Raw genomic sequence first — 21,407 nt, forward strand, 5'->3', positions numbered from 1 at the left:
ATGCTGTCATAATAGCATGCACTTTCTCCTCCAGCTTATGAACTTCGATCATGACTTCTTCCCACTGTATTCCTCTGTTGATCCAGACTGCCCTTCAGCAGTGCAAGGTGACTGTGATACCCTTCTCACCTACGTTCCTGGTACAAAAGGACAAGCCTTACCTTGTACAGAAAAGCATAAGTAAACAACAGATTTTTTTTTTGTAAGTCACATTCTCAGAGGCTAAGTGTGAACTGACTGGGTTCAATAATCTTTCCCTGGTATTAGGTATAAAAATACAGTTATGAAGCTACAGCATATGGACACAAACCTCAACTACAACTGAGAACAGCAAGTTCAAAGAAACTGCAGCCTCCCACTGTACATTCTGAAAGGCGCACTGCTTGAGATTATGTACTAGAAAAGCAAGTTTTTCAGATGGCGTGAAATGAGCTTCACATACTTTAAGTATACAACTTTAAGGAATCAAGTTTATATAGACTGCAGTCTGGTGAACAAAGGTGAAATATATCCCTCAATCGCAACTGAGATACTAATAATTTTTTAAAAATGTATTACACGTACACATGCATTTTTATAAAGAGATACTGTTATTTATATTGCACAAAATCTATAGCATATAGATGTATATGCACCATGTCTGTTCTTTAAAACAGTGAAGTAGAATAGCTTATGGAAGAGACTACATGGATTTTTTTCTTATTAGAAAGAAAATAAGCAAATCCCACTTTGATCAAGTAGCTCAGACACCTTTTTGTTAAAACTTTTTAATTAAAGAACATTATTTCTAAATTTGGCTTAAAATGCGTTTTCTCTCCTACCAATTTACATATACTCTCCTACCAATTTACATATACTCAGCAGTAAACTCCACATATAGCAGTATAGTAAGATGACATTATATGATTTACCTTCTAGCTGTTTCTCTAGTAGTAGTTGCTGTTCTCTTTCTTTTCTCCAAAATGCTTCCTGTTTTTGCCTGATTCTGTGTCGTAATTCCTCATCATCAGTATCAGATGATTCAGAGCCTCTGTCACTCCTCTCATCTTCACTGTCTCCTGATCCATAACCACCCAGTCCACCTGCGTGCATAAAGTCCAGTCTATCACGAGGAAAGATTAAGCTTTGTTCTTAATATTTCTGTGGGGCAAAGAGGAGGGTAACATTGCCCTTCCTTCACTTCCTCTTCTCTGAAGAAGTCACTTTATTCTGGTAAGTGCCAAAGTTGTTTGACTGGCGTGATCAAGGCCCCCATATCTGCATTGATGCTCACTGTCTGGTTCTACTCCTTCTGGAACAGCTTGTCTATTTTCAGCAAGCAACCGCTGTGATCACGGTACTTTTTCCATTGTATGGAAGGGCATAAAAGCTCCCTGCAGAGGTCGTAACAGTGCCTGCCTCTGTACCGACAACTGCACAGAAAATGCCTGGGATCTGTCCCAGGAGACATCTCTGAAATGACTTCAGCCGCCTCCACAGTCCAAGGCTACAGAAATTCTGAATGCCGTATCAACTTGTCTATATTGATTTAGAAAACACTGCACTTTGACAGGTGCAGAGATGGAACAGAAATGGAGCTTCTTCTCCCCTAGAGATATTAATAACTACTGGACTGATAAAAAAGATGAAGTCAATTTAAACATCTGACATGGAGACATTTTACTTCTTTTCAGTCTGAGGTTCTTATCTTTATTGAGTTAGTTTTAAAACATGTAAATACTTGTGATGATAACATTCAACTAATTGACCAGAATTCCAAGTAACAAGCACATAACTGATGACTGACACTGCTGTAGTATGTTTTAGATGATAAAAAGCATGTTGGGAAAGATCTTTTGCTGTTGTGTCTCAAGCTGGAATTTCAGTCTCTTTTTCCTGTGTTGTTTCTGGTAATATATAATACAGGACCCTTTGTGCCTATGTAACTTTTCAATAAAATAATAATTCCAAAGATTATAATATTTTTATTTATAGACTTTCACATTACTCTTCTACCAACTTTCCCTTCTTGTTTGGATGGATCTAAATAGCAGAAAAAATATAAACCAGTATTCCTCTTTCTGAAGACTGCAGTGTGCTTCTGAAACAATCACACTTTGAAAAGTAAATTTATCTACAGTTTTTATGTATTTTCAAAATTAGGGCAAGACTCTCATACACTAACTCACACTGACTAGTCCTTTACTCCAAAAACCATCCCACTTACATCAGTAGGATTACCTGTGGAACAAACAAAGGTGCTGATAAAGTTATTGGAAAGTGACCCATGCTCCCAGTCAATTAAAATCTAGTTTCAAAATGCAATTTCTAGAAACTCAAGGCAAGAGTGAAACTCCCCCTCTAAGCCCTCTCAAAAATAAGGAACATACTTACCGAGTCCAGTGAGGGAAGCCAGTGCACTGGACTGTGCCAGCTGTTTTGCAGGAGCTTTGTATCACATCAACAACAGGAACAACATGTTAACACAAATAGCCACGATTTCATAGTCATGAGTCTATGGTATTGTTAAATCTACTACTATTGCTGTTCTTTGGAGGGAGAGAAGAAACATTAAAAACGCATCATCCATTTAAAACCAATTCTAGATTTTCTGACCATGAAGATTTAGAACTGCAAATTAATAGTGAACAGAAAAAAAACAAACATATAAATCACTTTCCAAGTTACAGCATCTGCGCATAGTTTTCAAGTTTCAGTAGTTACATATTTAGATTAACTCAGTTATGTTAAAAAAATCTGTTATGTAAATACATGTTAATAGTGAAAGCAAATGAATTACTGAGGACACAAAGTTTGTCTCTTTTTAGTTCTGAACATCTAAGAACTTGAGATAAAGACGATAGCATTAAGAAACAGCTACAACTCAAGAGCCATTGACAAACAAGTACCGTTTTAACTAAATAAATGAATTGTATGAAAGAAATGGAATAACTGAAGTAACTCACAATACACTGCACAGGACAACAGTACATGATTACTGTATTTGAACTCTACCAAGTTGGATGCATTATACTGGAATTGTTCTTGGGGGACAACTATGGAGGTTAAATGTTCTAGAAACATGCAAATATAAAATATTCACAGAAGAAACTAAAAAAAAAATTTATAAAGACCTGGCATACCTTTAGTTGCTTTACGGTGAACATCTTTGGCCACATAATAAATTTCTTCATTTGTGACATCTAAGAGAATCTCTGTCAGCAGCATTTTTGTCAGCATCATCTGAAGAAAAGTGTATATACAACAAAGGCCAAGAACCTCTTGAATAAATGCTGCATTCAACTTATATCCACAGAATTTCACTTCTCTTAACAGCTATGAAAGTACTCTCCTGCACATTTCACATAATGATTTCTTTCAACAGACGTGACTTAAAAACTTAAGTCTGAAATTGTTTAAATTTGACCTGATTTCAAAACTTTCAGAACAGTTTGTATTTTGACTGTGAACTGTATTCACATGTATTACACAGCTATCTACAGCACTGATGCCTAATGTCAAAGATGATACAACAGATTAATATGTAAATCAGAAACATACTTAGACCAATCCCATTTATTCCTTCAAAAAATAGAGAGCACATTTCTGGCTGGTATGCTGTTTCACTGATCCCAATCCTGCACAATTCATCAGAGGTTACCTATACAGGATTTTATTATTACATATTTACTACAAAAATTGAAATGTTGGTAGCTAGCTCTCCAAGCTGCTCAGTCTGGTCATGTGCTTTACAAAAATATATTCCGCAAACTTTTTAGAATCCAGGGCCTTCATTAACTAGGTTTCAGTTGTACAATTGGCACACAACTGTGGTTTTGAAGTACAAAGTTTCTGCAAACACAGTGAAACTGTTGCTGGTCTAGGACTTAGATTTTAAACATTTCTTTGCAAGAATATATTTCTTAAATTCCCTTTCACAGGAACTGAGGTTGAAACATAGATTCAGACGAGTGCACTTAATCATTAAAAGTTTTCAGGAATTTGACAAGTGAAACAAAACCACAGAATTAATAGTGATCCACGTAAAGATTATAGTCATTAACACTTTTTCGCTAATATCCTAAATATGAGTTCCATAACCTGTATCTGTGCCTATATGAGAAAGACAGCATTATAAAGAGACACGCAAATATAATCGACCTTCACTGTATGATGTGTACTATTTCTCTATTGGCAGTATCAGGCAGAGAAGTGTTCTACTTTGCTACGCTCAAAAAATATGAGCAAATAGACAGAAATACTTAGTGCAAACTACATTATTAATACCATTTGATATTCCTTTTCTTCTTCTGTCATTTCTGGTTCACTTTGCTCCTCTTGAGGAGCTGGGGATGGACTCCTGCTGATTTTCCCAACACTTACAGCTTCTGTGTTTTCAGCATCTTCATCTTCCTCATCACTGTCCTACAAGAACAACACCATGCATTTCAGGAAAATCTTAGATGTGAAACTCAGTATTTTCTATTTATGATAGTCGACTTGATTTACTTCATACTGAAATCTGTATTATGTTTATCATAAAACTATTTATTTTCTCCCCTCCTAATAAACATGCAGATATCTCTCTAGCCATGTGAGCTAAGTACATAGTTGCAGTTCACTGCCAGACAGGTACTCCGAACTGCAAACAAATCAGGTAACTGCTAATGTGAAGGCAACACAAGGCTTCCTAAATGGGCTCACTTCAGCAAATAAACGTATCCAAATTTTTCCAGCTACTGATTTAGAATTGAAACCCCTAAAGTCTACGTATGTTCCCAAAATATAGAAAAGAAAAAAGCCCAACTTAATCATTTGTTCTTTTCTACTACAGATAAAATAATTTACTGTTGCCTCTCAGACATTAACAACTTCAAAACACCAATTAAGTATCAACAAACCATCAGCTTAACTTTAAGCAACACAAACAAAGAGATCACCAGGAATACACAGTTTCTGTTTGGAAGAGACCAAAAAGTTGATACCTTTCAGGAAATACAAACCCGAACAAAAAGCAAACCCTTCTACTTACAAATTTACTTTTCTGAGGTAACCGTGGGCCATCCCCTTCTTCAGCCTCCTCACTTTCCTTTTTTTCTTTTTTAGACATCTGTGAACGTTGCTGCTCCATCCTCTCTTTTTCCAATTTTTTCTGTTTTTCTCGTTCCATCTTTTCCAGGCCTTCACGAATCCAGGCAGGTAGAGTTCTACGCTTCACAGCATCTATATAAGCAAGGTTTGTGGTTTTGTAAGATTTAAAAAAAAAAATCCAAAAAACCCAAAAAAACCACCTTCCCCCAAAAAAGAAAAGAAAAAAAAAACCCACTCAGAAAAGAAGTAAACCCTCCAACCAATTCAAACAAGCCACACAGCTGACTGTGGGGAAAAAAACCCATCTATAATAGCTTTTTCTTTCCCTTCTTTTTTACATTATGGAAAAAAAGCAAGCCTTCAAATTTTGCTATTCTTTTTACAACACAGCTTTTATGATTTTTCATTAAGGAGTGGTTAACATGTACCAATCTGTGGAGGCTCCTGCTTCACAGGCATCGCAATAGGTGAACGCTGTCGGTCTCTGAATGAGGGTCTCTCCCTTCGGTTTTGAGGAGGTGCAGGAGGTGCTGGTGGACCTGGCGGCCCTGGTGGTCCTGGCTGCCAATAAGGTGGATGAAATCCACCTTGAGGTGGACCAAAAGCAGCCCCATGCTGAAAGAGTAATGCAGTTTATTTTTCTTCACATGGCAACACTAAATACGGCATGTGCGTAAGTTGGTCTACAGAAATCCATGCAAGTAGGAATCCACGATTTCTAGGCTACTGATATCTCTCAATCTCTTTTTCTGTGGTCCCCAAGAAGTTTTCCTTAAATACTTAATAAGTAGGGATACTAATGAAGCTGAAAGGGCTTCAGCCAACCTCTTTTAATATTGTGCTAAACATTAAGCCCTATAATCACCATCTATCTCCAGCAGTTCCTTGCCAGCTTATCGTCAGAGCATGCAGTTAAATGAAGAGTATACAAAACTGAGGTTGAAAAGTCTAGCTATGCTAGCAGACTTTCCTTGTAACTACAACACAAGGACAAAAATGATAAGTTCAAGCTTTTATTACACAACAATTTTGCACTGTGCACTGTAATCATTCACAGATGTTATTGGTATGACTGATTAAAATATTAAATGCATAAGTATGCAAGTTTAGGACAGATCCTGGATTCTGAGCAAGATGTATACAATCCAAAAGTCACAAGTCTTGAGGCATACATGAGGTGGGGCTTGTTTTAATATTTGCTGCCCAGAAATGCCTAATGAAACTAATTAAGAGGAGAACGTTTAGGAAGAAAGTTATAGCGTTATTTCTTGAAAAGTATATTCTATTGGCTATTTAAATCACTAGTGGCAGAAGCACTCTTCCACTACAATTTTTGGTCAAGCATCCCTCTGTTATTTGCTGCAAAACAAGTCTTCTGTAGTATTTTGAGAAATTAATTTTAAAGAGTTGGTCCCACAATAGTAAACAAAGGAAATTATAATAAACTAGTGTATTTGAAAATTATTAGTTCACTTCCTAACAATATTGCTGAACAAGAGAATTTAATAAGAGAAAAGCAGGCCAGAAGACAGAAACACATTGCTGCCCATCTTCCCTTGGGTTTGTTTACAAACAGAAGGCAGGTGTTTTAACAGGTACAGTTTGTCATTTATATCAAGAATTTGGAAAGGAAAGTATTGAAAATAGGGGGAAGATCCAAAACTTGTTTGTATTTCAAGATTTGTGCAATGCCCCCTGCTATCATTAGTGCTAAAACCACCTACAGATTTATTATGGTATGCAGTTTATATGCCGGAATTAAGAAAAAACTGGCTGTGGATTTTTTTTAGAAATACCATTGTTTATTCAAAGAATCACAGTAGATAGATATGGAAAAGATCAATGGATCATCCAGTCTATCTCCCTGCAAATACAGGACTGTTCCCTATAGTACATTATCTGATATATTTAAGTATCTATTTCTGAACTTTACTTTTTTCCCCTCTTCTTCTTCCTTTTTTTTTTTTTAAACCCCACAAATCTACATAATGTTAATTCATATACTGGAACACAGTGCTTCATTTTAATATTGCAGACAACAGCCACTTCTCATTGCTAGTATAGAAAAAAAACCCACTTTGGCCTCAAAACGGAACTGAAAACTCTAAAGTCTCTTCTGTAACGTATTTGGTAAAAATGTATCTTAGCAGATAACAGATTCTGTAGATGTTTGTAGAACTGAAGAATGAAAGTCGCCGCTAGATGATATTAGAGGAACACATCCACGGAAGGGACTCTGCGCGTCTACAATACTAAAGCAACAAATATGTTTCACCTGATAGTCAAACTGGTTCACTGGCCCCATTGCAAAGTTATCGGGAGGTGCCCCAAAGTTGTGATTGTTCTGGTTAAATATATGCCTGTTGTCAGGAGTAAATTCCCCACTGTCCTGACTGTTGCTGTCTTCAGATGGAGGAACAATTTCCATTTGACCTGGGGTTGAAGCCATCCACTGCTGATCTGGAGGTGGGTGAGGGGGCTGGTGAGGCATTCCCCATTCTGTTTAGGATTCAGAATACAATTCAATACCAAGTTAGTATGATTTATATGAGTCGTCAAATCACTCAGTGTTCTTGTATTTATCACAAGGCTCCTCAAAGCAACACAGATGAAGAAGTTATAAAGAATCATCAATCTACAGACTGTATTACACTGTTTCAATAATTTCTTCAACTAAACGAAGGAAACACAAATAGCTGTAGCTGAACTAAAACACAGGGGGGCAGAACTGGACAGACACACTGTACATTTCTTTTTATAAATTTCCAGCGATACTGAGTCCACTATACCACTTACAAATCGTGTACACTTTTAAAGAACTGCTCCTACTTCTCTGTTTCTATGTTGTTTCAACTTCCAAAGTAATGAACTATTTTATTCCTTTGCATAATAGACTTACAAGACCCATTATGGAAAGCAAATGATTTTGTGAGCAGCAGAACCACAGAAATCTGCTTTCCAAAGTCTTGTGTCTTCAGAGTGGATAACTCCCGGGATTCTCCAATATCTAGCACAGGTCCAAGCATAAGCTCTAATCATAAGCCCTCAAACATAAGCTACAACTGGATAACAGAGTGAAAGGGTTTAAGGAATGAATTAATAACATGTGGCCATAAGCTTTGTCTTCTTAAGAAATCCGTCTAAAAATTATGTCCACTATGAAGATACTTACAGACTACAACAGAATCCCCTTGTAGCTTTCCCCAGTAAGAGAAGTAATATTAATACCTCACCTCTCAGGTTAACTCCTACCTTCCATCCAGTCCTTTAATAATTCTTTCAATTTTTCTAATTTTTACTGTCTTTCCAAACTGCATCATAATTGGATCCACTACTGTAGCAAATAAAAGGGTTAACACAGCTTTTCTACTTGGTTGTTCTTTTTTTTTTCCTTGTGTATCTTCAAATATTGTATCACTTGTTTCACCCTCACTGTCATCCTGGTAGGTCATGTTTAGCTGATTAATCAAATCTTTCCCCAGAGTCAATATCCCTAAAATATTCTAAGGGACAGAATCCTTTAAGTATAGCTTACAAGAGTTAATGTTCATAAATATCTGTGTTAATATTTGACAGTATTTAAATGCCCAGTTTCCTTCAAGTCAACTGACTTGAAAGCTTGAAAGTCACATGCAACAGATCCTGTTTTCACCTGTGGAACATGAATGCCTTCAAAATGAGGCATTCATGATGCTAGTTACACAGTTCATTTTCAGATTGTCATTTTGCTTTTTTATTAGTAGCGTGTAAGGCACTTTTGGATCCAAAAAGAAACTTGGAAGGAGCTGAAGAAAGATGAAGCTTTGTAGAAAGAGAGTAAACACATGAAGAGAACTTGAGCTAAACACACATGTTATGGTTTAGTTTGTTTGCTGTGACTACTTTCACGCATTAAGAATCATATTGCCTTAATTAAGGGAAGCTGGGTCATATCCATATCAGCATGGTCTTTATCAGTGTTTAAAAAATGGGAAAACAGCATATTCTTTGAATGATATACCCAATGACAACAAAATGCATTGGCACATTGTTTTCCATTAACAAAAGGTGATACATTATTCTCACTCCTAGATCTAAGATGTTTTCCTGTTCTGTATTTTCTGGGTGAGCTTGGGCTCCTAACATTTATAATTATCAGTGAAATGTCTTCCTCTGTTTTATCATTCTGTGACTATTTGCAAAAACTACTACTTAAGATATTATTCTCTTTCACTTCACAAACAAAAAAGCATTGAAGGAAGAACTCACCACCACAGGATCATATGAAAAACAAGTTATCCCATAACGACACAGTATTTCTGTGAAAACCTCTACTTACTATACAGAAATACAGCTAGAATACCCTCTATGTTCTGACACATAGTAAAGTTAAAATTCTTACATGTGGCTACAATAAATCCTAGCCCAGGGCAGGCAGGTTAAACTTAAGTGAAACCTGATGTCTACCTCATTTCTGTTATACCCCCAATGACATTTTAACCCTACTTTCATTAAACACTGCACATAGACGAATTTGAATAGTCACAGTGAAAACTGGAGGTGTTATTCTTTCAGTCATTAACAGAATCAAGCAAAAAACCACAGTTTTCACCGAGACAACAGAAGGCATGCATGCAGGCTGACTAACTACCTTGCTCGCACATTTCAAATTGTGTTCTAGAGTGGTGATATAAAAAACCTTTCAGAAGACTTTCAGAACACAACTTCAGAAAAAATTCTTAGCAGAAAATACCCAATCTCTACCCCCTGCTTATTGCCAGTGTTCTTCTATGAAGTTTTAAAAAGAAAATTACTTTTTTGGCCAAAACTGAATTTTTGAGGAAGTTACAAGGGACTGAAAATATTCTATACTAACAGAAGCATTCAATCAAAAATTACGCAGATTACAATCTCATACATAAGTCAAAAAGGGCAAATACTAAATATACAAAACATGTAATAAAAATATATTTTACTCCCAGAATTTTGCTTATCTCCTTTTTCAACGATTTAAGACACCTGAAACCAGCATCTGCTAGTTACACTGTGAACTCAGATTACATGTCAAGATCGTGCCAAAAGCAGGTATTACACTACAGGAGAGAGCAACAGATGCTCTTTAATTCTGAGGCATCCTGTTGCCTCCAGTGCTGCTGTTCCTGCTGCAGAAGAACAGGCAACAAAACACATAAGATGTAAGAGTAAGATCCAGGGAAATAAGTATGTAACTGCAATTCGCATTTTATCTTTCTACAACGTTCAGGGACAGAACAAATCTTTTGCATATGTATATTATAAGCCATTTTTTACATTTTATACAGAGATTACTGAGTTGTGTTATCAGACCTTCGTGCCTGTACTGTTACCCATTTTGTGGAACACTTGACTGGAAAGTAGCAGCTGTGATACTCAGTTAATTAGTAGATGCTACTGGTAGTTTTGCATCTTGAAACCTGAGGGACAGGGCACATTCATATCCCAAAATGTCTGACAAGAATAGAATTTCATTACATGAGAAAAATGAATGAATGGGAACGAAAAACAAACCTGGCTGCCACATTCTGTTGAAGTTGGGATCCCCCTGAAAATTATTATGGTTGTTTGGACCAGACTCTATTCCTGAAATATCCTGTCCGTTTGGCATCATTCCTTGTTGTTCCACTACATTCTGCTGCCCTGAGGCTTCTCGCTGAGCAATCCATGCTTGAGCTAATGCAGCCCAGTCAATCTGGCCTAAAATAAACAGAGGAAATTTAAAAGGTTAGTATTCACATGTCTGAAGTTTAACACTGTTTCTCAATTACATGTCTCGTTGCTCAAGAGAAACGGGCAACATTTACCTTCAGCAAGTATTATACCATGAGTACCATTAACTTACTCACAGTGTACAGTAAAACAAATTGAAAGCAAATGTCAAAGTGTACATACTTGCTGAAGTAGTTTCTCTGCATATGTTCAAAACTCCATAAAGCAGATTATTTTAGGTTCACATTAGCACTGAACGGGTGGTAGTAATACACTTTTTTCACAAGTGAACTTATTTTGATATAAGAAAGAAATACATCTAGCTTCAAATTCTAAATTCCTGATGATTCAAGTCTAAGAAAGAGATATCACTGGAAAACTACATCTTGCAATGTAGATTCCTTGTATAACTCCCGATTTCTGGAATGTTATTTATGTTACAGTTCTCTCCTCTCTTTTTTAACTACCATTCCTATCAGTAAGTAAATAAACTGCACTCTCAGATGAGGACACTATAAGTCTTCTGCTCATTAGCAAGTCAGGAAATCTCTCTAGTGAAGTTACAGAAATTGAAGTGACAGAAAGCAATGTAAAACCAGCGTGCCCGATCACCCTGCCTGAGTATCAAATGTAGTCCTCCATTCTCTTAATCCTTTTCTGTATTTCTCTTGGTACTTTGAATTGTTGTCACTTCACTCTCAATTTAAGGTAAATTACGTTTTATTGTTAAAAAGGAGTGCTTGTTTTGGGGTTTGTGTTTGTGTGTCTGGTTTTGCTTGTTTGTTTTGTTTGGCTTGTTTTGGTTGGGTCTGGTTGGTTCATTGTTTTATTGTTTGTTTGGGTTTGGGGGGGGTTGTTTGTTTTCAGTGAGGGAAAAAATCCAAACAAGAGATCATGGTCATCACTGCTGCAATCTAAAACAAATACTAATCTTACAGCGAGAGCTTTTTGTGTATACATCTGCATTAGTACATCTGCCACAGATATTTGCTCAAATAAAAGATTCAGCCTGGCTAAAGAACTGACATGGATACAGATTCTGTAAAAACTACATGAGGTCTAAATGTTGATCTGTATGACTGGCATAATGTTGATCATTTCTCCAGGATAACTCAGGTGGCTTGCCTTTATTTTGCATATTAAATATTAACTATGCCAAAACATTTGGAGAAGAACGTCATAAATGTATTATCTTGATAGCAGCTACAAAAAAAAAAAAAGCAACTATCCATCGTGCTCTGTAACAAATACTAAAAAATTCAAATGACAACAAATTAAAAACAATCCCCAAAGCTTTCTATATACTTACTTGGATCTTGCTGGTGTTGAAATGACTGCATCCACTGCTGTTGGTTCAAAGGCCATTGCTGCCAAGGTTGTCCACCTTGATCCCACATCTTTTAAGTCTTTATATAGTCTATATTTCAACTAAAAATAATAGTTGTATGTTTAAATAGATGCCCATGAAATATCACATAACTGAAACTTACATAAGTGCAGATATAGTTAAGCCTTGCAAAGCAAGCTGAAGCAATGCTGGCTTAATATTTTAAGCTGGAGGAAACAGTTCATCCTTTAGAGTAATATCTGAAAACATTACTGTAAGATTTCAGAAGACTAGTATGCTTTCTCCGTATTTTTTGAAATAAATTAACTACAAAATGATGTTCAAGGAGAGATATAACGAGTTTGTAAGACAAAAACTCATCTGACAATAAATGCAATTTAAACTAAGTCAAAATATAAGACATTACTTAAATGATATCCTTGCCTGTTTCTTACGGAAAAGATGTGTATTTTTCTATACAAGTGTCATGCAAGGCTGTTAAGTGAGGCAAAGGAAAGTCACCGAATGGCAAAACACATCATTAACAACTGTGCTGGAGAACTGCACAGATACAAGACGGTGCCCCATATGTATTTTATGCACTGTACAGGCTCATTATAATTTCTAAATAATATATGCCTTCAAATCTGAGAAAGAAAAAAAAAAAATAAAAATAACCGCTTAATTGTTCATTTACAATACATTCCTTTAAAATCACCAGGAACATTTTTGGTGCAGTGTTGCACTTTCTCAGTGAGCTGGCAGCAGCAGTCCTTGGACCTGAAGGGAGCTCCAGACCCTGCTGTAAGTGAAGCTCCAGGACGAGCTTTACAGGAGTTTAATGAGGCTCAGCAGTCTGCCAGGTAGGTAAGTCTATAATGGCACACCAGTTCCTTCCACACGTTTGTATCTCCAGTGTACGCCCAACCTGCTACACACGGAGGACCAGAGAGCGGCCAGGCACACTGCTCCAAACTGCTTTTCTGAAGACAAAGCCTGGGCAGTTTTGGGAACACTTCACTCCAATAACTGTTCCCAAATACCAGTACAGGTAAGACTACACCGAGTGTGACCCCCCTCTGTTAAACAACTCCTCAACAGGCTTTCTACTCTCAGTCGATATAACCTCACACTGCCCAACACACAACCCTTGATTTCATGCCGTAGAAAACTACCAACCATGTAGGCTGTTTCAAACACTCCAAACATAAAAGAAACAGAGAAAAATTCATCCCTTAAGGTCACAGGAGCCGCACACAAGACCTAGACAATGCTCACAGCAGAGTGTGGTACAGAACAGATGAAAACAGCCTGTTTGCTCCAGACGACACCGGCTCGGAGCAGCCCCTGGGGTGGCCGGCTGGGAACACTGCCCCAGCCCCATGGACAGAACAGAGCCGGCATTCGGCGGACACAAGCAGAGCAATTAGAGCAGATCCTGCCTGCAAAGGAATCTCGTGCTTACGCATTCCTGCAAATAATTGCGTGACTGCATGGGAAGAGAGCATCACGCTACAAGAATGCATGGCAAAAAAAGCTGTATGCAACATCATGGGGTGTTGGGTCATGCAGAGGTGAATGTAAGCTTGTATTTTACATCGTCAAATTTTACTTTTAACCTGAAAAACAGTAGATCACCTTTGGTTTGAGATTGCTTACATTCAAGCCAGTGCAAAATCTGCGTACGCATGGCTCAGAAAAATTCAGTTGCAAATGCATCTTTGAGGGCTTTAAATAAGACCAGATCAACTTTGGGAACTGGGTGGGAGTACTGGGCAAAACCTACTTTTCTACTTTCACAATCTTTTCATGCCAAATTAAGTTGGTGGGAGTTTTTTTGGTTTGGTTGGGTTTTTTGTTTGTTTGTATTTTTTTAAAACTTTTCTTTATGATATTCAAACTTTTAGTAGGTGAAGACAGTGTTTTTTTCTTTTGTGGTTTTTTTTGTTGTTGGTGGGTTTTGTTTGTTTTACCTGTGAAATTTCACTAAAATAAACTCAGCAAAAGATTTAGAAGATTAAATTGTTCAACCAATAATTAAGAGGTAGGTCTGCATATAACTGAATGCCAAAAAAAAAAATCCCAATTTTTCAAACAGTTAAAGAAATTATGGAAGTGCAGCAATATTAAGAGTACCTCTACAAATTCATCTGAACAGGAACCTCCTACACACAGATTTTACTTGATTGGATCAGGTGAGATTTATTTTTATTCGACTGCCTATATCTCTGTCTTAAAATCCTGGACATTCAGGATTTATTTTGCAAGCTCCAGCTAATGCAGTTAGCTTGTAACAAACTTTTGTACCTGTTAAAACACTTACCAGTTATCTGGTTCTTATGGATTCTGCACTGAAAAGGATGCTTAGTATTCTACCCTTTTTGTCTTTTTTCTCTCTCTATGGACAAACTGAAGCATTAGTTTGGAGTGTATGGAGATCTAAGGTAACAAATTATTCCAAATCTCCTCTGTATAACCTGCCCCTAAGACCGTGACTATCTTACTATTTTACAAGGTGTTAAAATAAATTAACTCTTTTTTGGGGGGAGGAGGGGAGGACAGGACGGGGAGAGATAACCTGCACTTCTCTGGCTGCTCCCAGGCATGTTTCATGTGTCAGCACTGACCTGGGACCCAGTGGGCAGCTGGGATGTGTCTGTTCTGGTTTGGAAGGTCAGAGACTCTCATTCAGTGCCAGCTGGCTTCAGGGCCAGAGGAAAAACCCCAGTTGGGCTCTGTTAGCATACATAGCTGCTTCTCCATCACTCTGCACTATAACATGGCCTAGAGTCTTCAGCTTTCCCCAGAGAGATTATTTCACCTTATTGTCACTGTTTTGGGAAGAGAAATCAGGTGGGGAAGTGCAAAGCAAGAGATCAAGACACGGAGCCAATTTCTATTCTGATGCACAACAGTATGACAAGACAGCAACAACTGTGTAAAACTCTGAAGAACCTCAACATTTGGTTAATTCCATTTATGCCATCCAGAGCAGACTGCTTTTATATCACTGCCACTTGAAACTGCTAATTTTAGTTTGTGAACTGTATTTGAAAGCTTTTAATTCTGTACTGCGTTTGTACTTTCACTGTTTTCCTGAAGAAATGCTGATTTTCATAGGTTGGCAACTACCAAACATGCTGGCTTTCAAGTACATATATTCAATAGCAAATTTAGTGTAAAAACTTTCTTTACTAATCAGAAATGTGTACTATGCAAATATTTAAGCAATTATATCACTTTCTTATGCATCTGTATATGTACACACAAAAAGCCCTTTTTCAAATATCAAGTGAAAATTGGCCCAAACTATTTCAAACGTATTTCATCTTCATCGTTGTGCTATTTTTTGGACAGAAACAGGAACTGGGTAACAAAAGGACAAAATCACCATATTATAATGTTTATAAAACTAACCTTAAGATATACTGGCCAAAAGAGACGACCACATGTATTCAAATACTTTTAGTATTGAAAACTAAATAATGTATTTTAATATGCACTATTCAAAGCCAGTGAATAGAAGAGGTTTTTTCTAAGGCCTCCTTCTATATGGTGACCTGAAACAGCAGGACACCATCACTTTCTGAGAAACAGATTTCCTTGCTTTTTCACTCTAAAAAATAACTAAATAAATCTTATATACATGCACATCTATTAACTTATGTGCACGTGGGCTATTTTATGTTACTCCTACGTAAAAGTAATGTACCTTTGTGTACTGCTTGTGAAACTTTACTGAGTATAATAAGAACTTGTCAACAGAAGCTCAGTATTGTCCCATGAGACATCACTGACGTGTTTTCCTTTGCTAGTGATGCTATTTTGAAGATGTCAAAAATAAAAACAGATCAATGCGAGTCTTACCATAATGAATAAACCAGATGTGAGGGTTACAAAAGTAACACTTTTGAACCTCAGTGCCATAATACTGGAAAGGGCACAAACTACTTCTAAAAGAACTCGCAAAACACAGCGAAGAAAATGTAGTCTGTTCTCAGGAATTTTAAAAGTACTGCGAAGGATTCGTCCCCGATACAGAGGGGGAAAAAAGCAAAAAACCCCAAATCAAAAAACAACGCCTCTCCCTCACCAAATCTGTAACACAAAGGCTTGAAACAGCTGAAACCTCTTATACAAATGTGCGTGACAAGAAGCGTCTTCCTGAGACACATCAAGTAGTAACAATGGAGAAAAGAGATCAAAGTCCTCTCCCACCACACTAATTATAGAGGAGTTTTGATTTCTTGTAAAGTTCCCAAATCAGCATCACCTGAAAGAAAGAGGCTTCACGTAAACACAATGGACAGCTCTGAGCCCACTTCCCACTAGTGACACAGGGCCAAATACACAGCAGAGCATGCAAATCACAGCAAAACAAGCTTTATTTTCAACTGGATGGGCGGGGGGTGAGGGTGAATACTGGCTAAAATCTACTAAATTCAAATATCAGCAAAACATTTGCTTACTAATAGGGAGGTATATCAACCAAGAAGTCATTAAGAAACCCTGGTTCCAATGTCACCAGTGTATGCAACACATTTTGAAAACAAAACAGGTTCAAAGAATGGACCCATTTTACAGGTACCTATTTGCAAAGGAAAATGCAGATACTGCCCTCCCTTATGATGATGGGTTAAGGTTCTTTTACTTAGCTGTTCTATTGGATAGAGCCTTTCTGCTTGCTCTCTCCGGCAAACACAAATGAACAAAAGAATGTTTATTGGTGTTATGGTTTAACCTGGCAGGCAGCTAAACACCTGACACAGCTGCTCGCTCACTCCCCATCCCCACCGCGTGATGGGGCACAGAATTGGGAAAAACAAAAGGTAAACCTCGGGGTTTAAGACAGTTTAATAGGACAGAGAGGAAAAATACTACTAATAATACTACTAATAATAGAATATGTAAAAGAAGTGATGCACAACGCAACTGCTCACCACTCATCGACTAATATCCAGACAGTTCCTGAGCAGTGCCCACCCGGCTAACTTTTCCCTAGTTTATGTACTAAGCATGACATCATACAGTATGGAATATCTGGAATATCCCTTTGCTCAGTTGAGGTCAGCTGTCCTGGCTGTGCCCCCTCCCAGCTTCTTGTGCATCTCCAGCCTCCTTACCCAAAAGTCCTTAATTTGGTATAAACATTGTTTAGCAACAAACAAAATATCAGTGCATTACCAACATTCTTCTCAGACTAAATCCAAAACACAGCACTATACCAACTACTAGGAACAAAATTAGCTCTGTCCCAGCCAAAACCAGGACACATTCCCTGATGCCAGATCACAAAACAGGAACCCAAATCTATTAAAGATCTGTTTACCAACGAAGAAACAGAGCCGATTCATAATTATATATTTTTTTTAATACAGAAACACAATCACATGGGGAAAAGCAACCCATCAATTCACATTTAAGTTACATGTACTTAACATTAGGAAAAGTTAATGTGGTATCTTAAAATTTTACTAGAGTTCTTAAGAGTAGACATGTTCTGAAACCTGTTCTGTGTTTTAAAAAAAGGGAGGGGGATTCCTATTCAAAGGCTGGGCCTATGGGAACTTTATTCAAAGGCACAATCTGACGAAGTTTCATTATAGCAAATAAATGGTACTAAAACATGCCACCTTTGAGAGGATTGCTGGTGAAAGCTCCAATGCTGGCGATGAAGGCTGACATAGTGGCATAGATAGGACTTACCTTGATCCTCAGCAAATAGCAACCTCTGAGAGCCAACAACACCCAGAAAAATATAAAGCTGGTGTCAAACTCTCTACTATACTTTAGTATTTCACCCAACAAAAAGCTAGGTTAAGATACAGAAAGAAGAGATACTTTTAAAGGCACCTTTCCACTCAATTGCAATGTGCATCTCAGCTACAGATTACACCTCGATGTTACCTTTTTTCCTAAAAGAACAGTTTCTCTCCTTTAACCTGCCTATTTGTCTGCAAAATAAGATATTTTCTGATACAGTTGTATCGTGTTCAGACACAACACACACACTGAAAAGTTTACAATTAGAAGCTGCTTACCAGTAACCAGAGTTTGAGTGATAATTCACATGCTCACCTTTAACTCTGGGAGAGTCCCCCCAGCACTCCAGACAAAACACAGTTCAGTTACCTTGAAGCAAATTACAGACTTGCACACTGACAGGAATGCCACCCTGTCAAGTAGAGCATGGTTTCCTGACAATTTCCTGATGGCACAGCACTTGATGAAGGTCCCCATAGTTAGTTTCCCACTGATGTCAAAGATGAGTCCATTTTTTAGACAAGGCCACCCACACAACTTGAACTCCAATGGACTCACTCAGATTCCTCAGACAACTCTGCCTTGGCAGTTTCATAGTGTAAGCTCATAAAATCCATTATCCAGTTCAACAACACTTGTGCAGAGGTAACTATGCTCGGACCACTCAAGAACATGGAGGAGCATTCTTAGGGAGTGAGGCTGAGTCCTGCAAATGTCAAAAGACAAAGACCATGTGTCATCCTGGAGATGCTCTTTTCCTTACATGCCTCATGACACTGGCTGCATCAGAACTGAAAAACATCAAGAAATTTTCCCTGGAAAGATAAGCGAGACCAGCCTCTAAATAGAATTTAATAGAGCTAATGGATAATCTGAATTGCTCCAATTCATGCAGACAGTCCAAGACAATAAGCACAAAGACTTACAAGTTAGCTCAGTTCCAGAAAAGCATCAGGAAGATAACTAATCATACCTAGCTAGCCAGGTGAGTACATCTAGCAGACTCACTCTTGCTCCAAGAACCTCCTATCACTGTGACAATACGCTTCACCCTAACGTGAATGTTACACAGCATCTGAACTACGCAGAACACCTTGCACATGAACAGCTTATGCAGAAGAGCTCTGGAGATTCTAAATGGCTTGTCCCAGGAAATTCATGGAAGTGAAATATCTTGACAATGAAAAACAATTATTCTCTGGGAGATTAAATTAAATAGGATATTTGTTAGAAGCAAGATTACCTCAGGCTGTCCCTTGGCGGAAAGTAGCACACACCTTCTGCTGTGTCATGAGCTAAAGAGATCAAGGTTAGGAAGTCCTACATTAGACATCAGTATCACTTGACCAGATCTCCAGGACACAATCTGGCAGTCTGGTTTATTCAACCCTGTAGAGAGGTTGACTAACGATGGATGATTCTGGAACCTACAAAACCTGAGTCAACAACCAAGTGCTTTCTGATGCAGCAGAGAGGCTGTTGCATCACCTTTTTGATAATGTTACTCATCATCCCTGAATGACAGCTCCCTATGTGACATGAGATGGCCTGACAAGTTTTACTTGCAATCTGAGCTCTATACATGGCTGCAGAAGTTCTTCTGGTGACTAAAGATCCTGTCTTGCAGGCCTTCCAAAGAGATGCTGCATTTCCGCAAAGAAGTATCCATTATCTAAATACACAAAAATAAGCTGAAACCACAGGCTGTCATGCATACTTTGAGACCCCCTACACAGCTAGTCTTTGGACTCGAAGGTTTAAAGACAATACAGTCTTTTTGATATCCCATTCACAGGTCAGATATCTAGGTAACACAGATGTTCCATCTCCTCTAAGATAACTTGCCATTGCAGCCAGGAATTTTTTCCTATCATTAGATCTACAGAGTAGCTGAAGGGAAGGAGCCCAAGAGGTATAAGTCTTGGTTTGTAATAAACTGCAAGTAGTGGTTTTGAAACAAATAATCAGTGCCATTAGCTAGGTAATCTTTTGGCATGAGCTCAAGACAACACACACAGCAAAGGTACATAAGTCTCTCATGCTCTTTGTGGAATTCTGGGGCTGAAGGGAGTCATCCACGCCACACTTTGAGAAGGATCTCAAAAGCACCACATACTCTGTGGGCAGAGCTTCTCTGTCCCATACAGGCTTAGGCACTGGAGATGGACATAAAGGAAAATGGAGATGTTCCAGAAGCTAAGGTCCTTGAAATCAGCAGCCTGATCTCTTATCTTTTGTGTGAATGCCTTATTCTAATGTAAGGTCTCTTCCTTTCATTCAAGGTAGCTGATATTGACTCTGTGAAGTTTTAGCACAGTGACTGAAGGTTTATGGTGAATTTCCAAGATGAATTTTGTGGAACTGTTGAGGTGCTAACAGGATACATTTAACCACACGTTTACAACACCTGGAACAAAGCAGTTAGTAGAAAGACAGGAATCAGACTAATGTCACAAAGATTTCAAGCTGAATAGTGTTGCTTGAGACCTGTTTCCCCCCCACCTTTCTCCCACTATGCTATTGCTTTTCAGGTTCATGATAGTATAGACATCACTGATGAGGCTACAAGAACTAGTGGGTAAATACTCTAGGGATAAAACCCCAACACTTCATGTGTTTCTCCAAAAGAATTACACAAAGCAGTTCATCCGTGGTGTTACTGACATCCAACCGTGCTGGAGCCCAAAGTCAATAAAGGACAGACACTGTACAAACTCCAAGAATATCTATCTCGATGTACTCCAAACTAGAAGGAAACATAAACTGAGTACTTCTTCCATGACTGTGTCACTGGAATAAAGAATACTTTACTGGAAGAATCTGTATACAATCGGTGTGACTGAAAAGAGAGATGCAAAGGAAAAATGGCCTTACACACCCAGAGGAGCCCCTCTACCAAAATCTAATGCAGAAAGGGCACCACTAGAATCATCGGCTGGTGGTCTTAATGTGGGACACCTATGCAAGTCAGAACATCTCCACAGCTGAAAAGATCTGGGAGTATGGAAAAGTGCTGCACCCTGTGCACCCATGTAGGAACGAACTCGAGGAGTTACTACAGAAGGGGCATAGACACACATTCACTCAGAGTCAGAACAAACACATACCCATCACTCAGACAAAAACATACCAGCTTCCATTTTACTTGGGAAAACGAATACTTACTACTATATAATACTCAGTTGCTGATTAGAAAATGAAACATTTATGGGGTGAGTTAAGTTGCGATAAATCAGAAAAAACAGTTAAAATAACTATATTGACTACTACTCTGTTTCACCCATCCCACTTTTAGTTGGCCAAAGACTTCTCTACATCACCTAGGGCATCACCGTAAGTTGTTGCAGGTATTTAATACCCAGATACTATGCATCTTTTCTCTTCCCGAGAACCAGAAGCTACACCAATGTGCCTGCGGGGATCCGTTAGCAAGACGTCCCATCAAAAAACGTGTAAAATTCTTCCAGGCCATTTATAGTTTTGTATCACTGGAACGCTGGAAGTCAATTTCAGTTACTTCACT

General features: G+C 38.1%; 1 protein-coding gene across 2 annotated transcripts in view; it reads right to left on the bottom strand.

Moving 5' to 3' along the window:
- The window catches only part of PNISR (PNN interacting serine and arginine rich protein), a 28,066-nt gene that overhangs the window by 3,395 nt on the left and 3,264 nt on the right, over window positions 1-21,407 (bottom strand). For both annotated transcript variants that reach the window (XM_065631188.1, XM_065631187.1), the window contains exons 2-10: window positions 12,104-12,222; window positions 10,597-10,782; window positions 7,346-7,569; window positions 5,499-5,685; window positions 5,012-5,202; window positions 4,267-4,404; window positions 3,123-3,222; window positions 2,374-2,427; window positions 912-1,082 (exon numbers count right to left, since the gene is read on the bottom strand). In XM_065631188.1, the coding sequence (XP_065487260.1) occupies window positions 912-1,082; window positions 2,374-2,427; window positions 3,123-3,222; window positions 4,267-4,404; window positions 5,012-5,202; window positions 5,499-5,685; window positions 7,346-7,569; window positions 10,597-10,782; window positions 12,104-12,191 (1,339 nt within the window). In that variant the 5' untranslated portion in view covers window positions 12,192-12,222. The remainder of the gene's footprint in view (window positions 1-911; window positions 1,083-2,373; window positions 2,428-3,122; window positions 3,223-4,266; window positions 4,405-5,011; window positions 5,203-5,498; window positions 5,686-7,345; window positions 7,570-10,596; window positions 10,783-12,103; window positions 12,223-21,407) is intronic.

The sequence above is a fragment of the Caloenas nicobarica genome, chromosome 3, assembly GCF_036013445.1.
Source record: "Caloenas nicobarica isolate bCalNic1 chromosome 3, bCalNic1.hap1, whole genome shotgun sequence".
Taxonomy (NCBI): domain Eukaryota; kingdom Metazoa; phylum Chordata; class Aves; order Columbiformes; family Columbidae; genus Caloenas; species Caloenas nicobarica.